Source organism: Tachysurus fulvidraco, chromosome 25, assembly GCF_022655615.1.
Source record: "Tachysurus fulvidraco isolate hzauxx_2018 chromosome 25, HZAU_PFXX_2.0, whole genome shotgun sequence".
Taxonomy (NCBI): Eukaryota; Metazoa; Chordata; class Actinopteri; order Siluriformes; family Bagridae; genus Tachysurus; species Tachysurus fulvidraco.
The window spans coordinates 8,788,438-8,794,908 of NC_062542.1; the positions used below are offsets into that span (position 1 = coordinate 8,788,438).

Below are 6,471 nucleotides of genomic sequence, written 5' to 3' on the forward strand. Positions count from 1 at the left end.
ATTGGCCACTGGGGGTGCGATTCATATTTATAGGGGTTTCAGTTAAGTTCAAATAGTTGTTTCTCTGGAAAGAAAATGCATTATAAGCAATTCACACTGAGCCATCACCTATCGTAAACCTGTATGTATTTTATTATCTTTTCCTGAATGTCCAATGTATCATAAACCTTAACTGTATTACATTGGTATCTTTTCCTCAATGTCCAATGCAAAAAATTACACATACATACTGTATGTTGATTGTTGTAAGACACTGAACAGGCATCAAGCCAATACACAAAACATCACCAGCAAAAATCAATATACCATTATTCAACAGACCTAATTAATGGAGTTAGAGTTGCAGCCAAACATCTCCTATTGTCCATGTTTTGAGAGACAATGTACAGTATCCCCAGTCACAGAAACAAATACCTACAAAGTACAGGGTATGGAGTCCACAGATAAAAAGCTATCATGACAACAACCACACTGACCTTCAGTCCTAATGAGTTTAATGCAAAATATTTTGAACAAAAACTATAGTAGACCATATCAGTACTCAGAAAAGTAAAATTACAGCATATGGATATTATTACTATAGGAGAATTAACCTGTACACAAATATGTAAGAAGGAAGAAGTAGTATGCTTTTACAAAACAAGGTACATGCATAATATCCCTAAGCAATGTATGACCTGGTAAACTGTTTTTTTGTTTGTTTGTTTGTTTGTTTGTTTGTTTGTTTGTTTGTTTGTTTGTTTGTTTTTAAAAAAGGATCCTGGAATGACTGGCACAGATTTGAAAAAGATAAAATAACAAATGAGAAAGTATGAAATATGATTATTGCTGCGATTTAAGTACAGACCGCTGACAAGGGAAGAATCTCACCTATGAGGCCAAAGAGCACCATTCACAAGGTGCAAGCAGAGGAGGCAATTTTATAATTATGTTTATAATTTTAAGTTAAAAATATGAAGAAATTCCAATAAACAACAGTGATTTCTTTAGAATTTATACAATAGTAATAAGCAGACATACAAATGTGAGCTCCATCCCTTACCCTAACTATTAATAACAGCAATTTTCTTGAGTTAGCTTCCTTCAAATTATAATCAATTTATCTAAGCATGATACATTTGATTAGTTTGAAAATCTTTTGTAACATCTCTTTACCAAAAACTTGTGCCATGTCTTTCTGTGCCCACTGTATCAAACCTTGCCTAAATCAAAATACTAATGAATGCTGTTTATTCAAATGTCACAATGCAAGAATACTGGTTGTTCAAAGGTTCCTGTATGTACAAAGATAACATATACAAAGATTTTAGTTAATATTTTACAACAGTGAACCTCATATATGGAGAGCAATTGTAGATTTGGATTTGGTTACAATACAAAGACTAGTATTATATTAAAAAAGCAATTTATATCAGAACATTGCTACTGCTAATGCTACTGATCTGTTTGTTGTATTCATTTAAGGCTTCTGTTTAAATTTAAAAATTTAAATTTTATTGTCCAGAAATCAGCCCCACTCTAAAACTGAATTTACTGTTAGCCGCATACACAGCACAACCTTTAGTGCTACAGTACACTAATGACAAAAACCAGAGGTTTATTCACCTTTTTCTCTTTAAGACACTAAAAGTAGCCCAGTCACATTATTAGGAACACAAAATTATTATTTAACTGTAATGTTAAAAAAGGCTGTTGCATTCAAACATTCTACTCGGCAGTAAAGCCCATCCAGTGAGCAAATCTGCTGACATTATATAGACTGGGTCCTAGGATCCAAGATCATCAGTTACTAAAATGCTGAAAACAACTCTTAGTACCTGGCACCAACAACCATTCCATAGTGAAAGTCAATTAGATTACATTTTTCCCCAATCTAATGAGTGATTACATTACTTGAAGCTTTTGACCTGACGACTGTAGGCACTGGGGTGCTGCCACACTATGCATGACTGAGCAGGTGTAAAAGTGTTTCTAATAAAGTACTAAAAACTACATTTGTGTACTAACATACATTATCAAATACTGTCAACCAACAAAACATTAGGCTTGCTAATAAAAAGTAGGGGTATACGAAATATGATGCAAATACAATGTCTATGTTTCCTCAAAATAAACAAATAATAAAAGTACTGGTTAACACTGTGTATTAAACTACACACCTGAATTAACATCACAAAACCAGAAGGATAACAACTGGATCCTGATGTCTAACTTCTGGTACATTATACTGTAACCATGAAACAAGAGACCAGTATATTTACTGACACATTGTGGATAGAGAAAAGATAATAACATCTGAAAGCAATATCACTACTCCCAAGTCTCAACCCTCACCTGGTTAGCCAAGAGATATAATAAAATAAATACTTAGAAATAAAATGCATTCCACATATAGTCACCGACCTATGTGATTTCATTATAGCATATATAAACATAAATGTTTATTGCCACAATCTATTTTTCTCTTCTTTTATAGCATACATTTAATTTGCAATCCACTACCCCTACACCACCTGAAGGTACTTAGAGTAAAGTTTCACACTCCATCAATTTTCATATTTATAGACCAAATGCTTTAGAGATCAGCCTCAGACTGAGATATCAGAACCCTTACCTCTGTGTAGTCAAAGTCAGAAAGCGGTGCTATGCTTTTTATATAGTCAGCTCGAAACTGATTGTCCAGGTTGGCAAGTGGCACTGGAGGTATTAAAGTGCTCATGGCTGATACGATTGTCTAGGAAAGACACAAAGAAGGACAATTAGTTGATTGCTAAACAAGTGGGTTGAAAAAAAAACAGTTCTTAACTTGCCATGCTTTAAATTTGGAGAAGAACTTACTACAATGGCATCTTTCACGTTTTTTCGAATATCCAATATTTTCTGCTTCTTTTCTCTGAGAAAAAATGTGAATATCAAGTGAACAAACTATAAAACAAAGTAACAGCACAATTCTTCAGACCATAGTGTGAAAATGTTATTGTGAATGTAAAAAAAAGGAACATGAATTACAATGAAAATATACACCGCATAGGATACCACTGATCAGAGGCTTGCAATCTACTGATTAATCAATTATTTAAGAATTATCCTAATACAGAAAACTGGTCCCAGTTAATGCAATTACAGAATAATTAAAGGAGTTACTGGATTCAATTGCAAAGAAAAGGCGTGTGGATATAAGTGTCGTCTACATGAACCAAATTTGTGCCAAATCTTATCTGTATATCTATTGGCACCGTTTCGTTCCTAAAACTGGAATTTAGCTCTGACACAACAGCACATAAAACACTATGAGGCCTTTATCTGCTGATAGCTTTTAGTAATCTGACACAGCGAGCTAGTCTCCATGCTGGCCGTCTCTCCAGTACTGTATATACAGCGCAAGCAGAGTCATCGCTTAAGATTAAAATGACTGCAAACGATTACAGATCAATCGAATACAGTATAAACAGCAGGCCGAAACTGGGGCCACAGCAGGATTAAAATGGATACCGAATACTTACTCTGCGTTAAAGCCGTTGACGTGCAAGATCCTCATCTGCTTGACTATCGTACTCTTTCCGGATTCTCCAGCCCCTTTGACAGAAAAACAAATGTAAGGGAGACAATAAAAAATAAAAATAACGTCAACAAAGATGTCAAAACAGCGCAGGACAGCAGCGTTCCCCTGTCACTTTCCTTAATATGGTGAAATTGAAAAATCCATGTCAGTTGCCCAGTCGCTTGTATTATTCAAGACCTGTCAAATGCACTATGGATCAGGAGCCGCACATACACGGCGTATCGCTTCGTGTGTCCATCTGGAGCACCTTACCTAATAAAAGCAGCCGATGTGTGGCTTTGTAAGCCTGCCTTTCCTTCTGTAACTGTTTCTCGATCTTTTTATTCGCCTCTCGTTGAGCCTTCTCATCAATGCGCTGGTCTTCGGTCTTGCTGTTCCCCAAACAGCCCATCTTCCGCCAAGCTCTCTACGCAAACACAACGTTATAGAATTAACGCTAATGTACAGTATAAGACTTAGGATCACGCGAAAAAACAAGGCGGGAAAAAAATAATCCGTCGCTTATCTGTCGCCGTGTGTAAAACGGTTCCGCTTTAACTGAAGCAGAATCACAGCAGATTCCGTTAAATCGTATAAAAATATGGCATCCTCTTAGAATAAATATTGTGCGCGAATAAGAGGGAGTAATAGGAAGCAGATAAGGGGTGAAAGTAAGATACGTCCGACGGCACCGCTTTTGCTCCTCTTCCCCCCGACGCTGCTTTTTTCCGTCTAACGATAGGTGGGCTTTAGAGGCTCAGCACTGCTCGCTGTGGCTGCAGGAAGTAACGTTCCAAACTACACGCAGCAACTACTGTCTGTCTCACTGACTCAACATTTAACTTCTGACCACCAGGAAAGTTTGTGCAAACAAAATTTGCACATTTTAGAATAATTAAAGATAACAATCTTTAATAATTATTTAAAAATCAATTATAAAATTAATAAAAATGAAATGATATAATTAAAATATTTGTAGAATATTAACTCATCCCTAAACCTAAAAACACTTTTGTACTTTATTAATACATTTTACATTTCATCATAAGGCCTCCAGTTGGTCCAATATGTGGCAGCTAATATAGTAATTAAAGGTTTTGTTCATGTTGGTCGTCTTGCTTTACCACAACACAGGTTAGCAATGAAATTTGTACATTGATTATAAAATACAGCCACAGAGCTTTTTTAAAGCACTACACAGTCTAACCCCTTGAATATCTGTGTAAACTCATCAGATATTATCATATAACACAACTATTCTCTATATCAATCTGTCCAGTTAGGAAGCATAAGCAATCATTAACCAAAGCATAACTATGAGCATAATCAGTTTCACCTGAAAATGAAAGTGACAACATGTGCACTGGATGCAACAGCAAGACAACCGCCCAAAAGGGAATGTGTTTCATGTGTTGACCACAGACAATTGTTCTCTCCTTAACCATACTGACTGATGAGTCCCTAGTTTTGTGTTTTGTTGGGGTTCATGTCACCACCTGAAGCATGAGGCTGTACACAATCAGGTTGCAAAGGTAGTCCAGTTCCTCCAGGATGGCACATCCATAAATGTCATAACAAGAAGGTTTAGTCTGCCTCTCAGCACAGTTTCAAGACCATGGAAGAGATACTGGAAGACAGGCCATTACACAAGAAGAACTGGACAGGTCCAGGTCAGGTTCATGCTAAACATTTTGGACTCCATCTGAGCTCTAGTAATTTTTCTGAGTTTCAACTTCTTTTCATGTTTCTTTCAAATAGCACACTGTCTGTGGCATCATTTTGGGATGATCGCCACTGTGGCTCTGATCAGTGGTACTATAGTTCATTCTATAACTTCTGCTTACTTCTGAAAACATTTAGACTGATTATTAGTTGGTCCATCTTTGTATGTTGTAATTCATTTCCATGTGGAGACATGATGCAGACAAGGAGATAAATCAAGAAAGTTCTGGTGTTCATATGTAATTTTATACCCTATTCAAGCAATTAGGCTAATTATAAATGACTGGTTTACTCAATTTTGTTTCATTAATGTTAGATATTCTAACTGTGTGCCTGTAAAAAATTTGTTCACTTGTTGATATGTTGAATTTAGTTTCTACTTTTGGCCTGTATGTTTAATATAATTTTTCTAAAGTATTTACTTTTAACTATTTAAAAGAGGACATACTGTACTTTGTTAACTTAGAATGTATGCAATTATCGATAGGTGAGAAAATTTTGAATAAATTTATATTCAAGTAATATTGTACACGGGTGTACTTATTTCTGTTGTATACTGTCTGCTAATTCTTATCAAGTTTATAATCCACTGATTTTTATACTTTGGATGAAGCCCATAGTTCTAAAATTCATCTACACATAAGGAACAAGGATTAATGTGATGATGATTCCAGCATTGGCCAAGTTTGCCTCTAAAAACGGGCCTGTTGCAAATACACAGCCTGTCATGCAAATGTGGAGCTACAGTAGTTTTGCATAGGTACAGCAGCAGTGTGTTCCAATATAAGATACTGATACATATGAAACTACTGTACATATGATGTTACACTTTATATGTCTAGAATTAGTGAAAAAATAAAGAATTTAAACAAACAATGGTTCAAAATGATATCATATATTTAAATCTAAATAGTAAAAATGTACAATGTTATAATGTTATTTAAAATATGTCCAAATTATGTATATTTACTTTGTCTCTAAACAAACAGCCTGTTGTTGCTTTTCACATTTTCCTTTAGAAATTTACTGTATATGTTGTGGATTGGCATGAAATAATTTCACTGAATATTACAACTTTATTACAAATATTTCACTGAATATTACAACAATTTCATTAAGCATAAGATAATATGAGTGATAATATGACTTCAGCTACCATGCAGTTGTGTCATTTACAATCAGCCAAACCACCATCAAAACTGAAGGTG

General features: G+C 35.1%; 1 protein-coding gene across 2 annotated transcripts in view; it reads right to left on the reverse strand.

The window, feature by feature from the left end:
* Positions 1-4,306, reverse strand: part of gnal (guanine nucleotide binding protein (G protein), alpha activating activity polypeptide, olfactory type) — a 64,487-nt gene extending 60,181 nt beyond the window's left edge. The window contains exons 1-4 of one of the 2 annotated variants that reach the window (XR_007139465.1): positions 3,815-4,306; positions 3,504-3,576; positions 2,839-2,893; positions 2,615-2,734 (exon numbers count right to left, since the gene is read on the reverse strand). Coding sequence is in view for 1 of the 2 variants with exons in the window: in XM_027172672.2 (XP_027028473.1) it covers positions 2,615-2,734; positions 2,839-2,893; positions 3,504-3,576; positions 3,815-3,953 (387 nt within the window). In the remaining variant the exon portion in view is untranslated. The remainder of the gene's footprint in view (positions 1-2,614; positions 2,735-2,838; positions 2,894-3,503; positions 3,577-3,814) is intronic. The other variant, XM_027172672.2, reaches the window with a different exon arrangement.
* Positions 4,307-6,471: the final 2,165 nt, after the last annotated feature.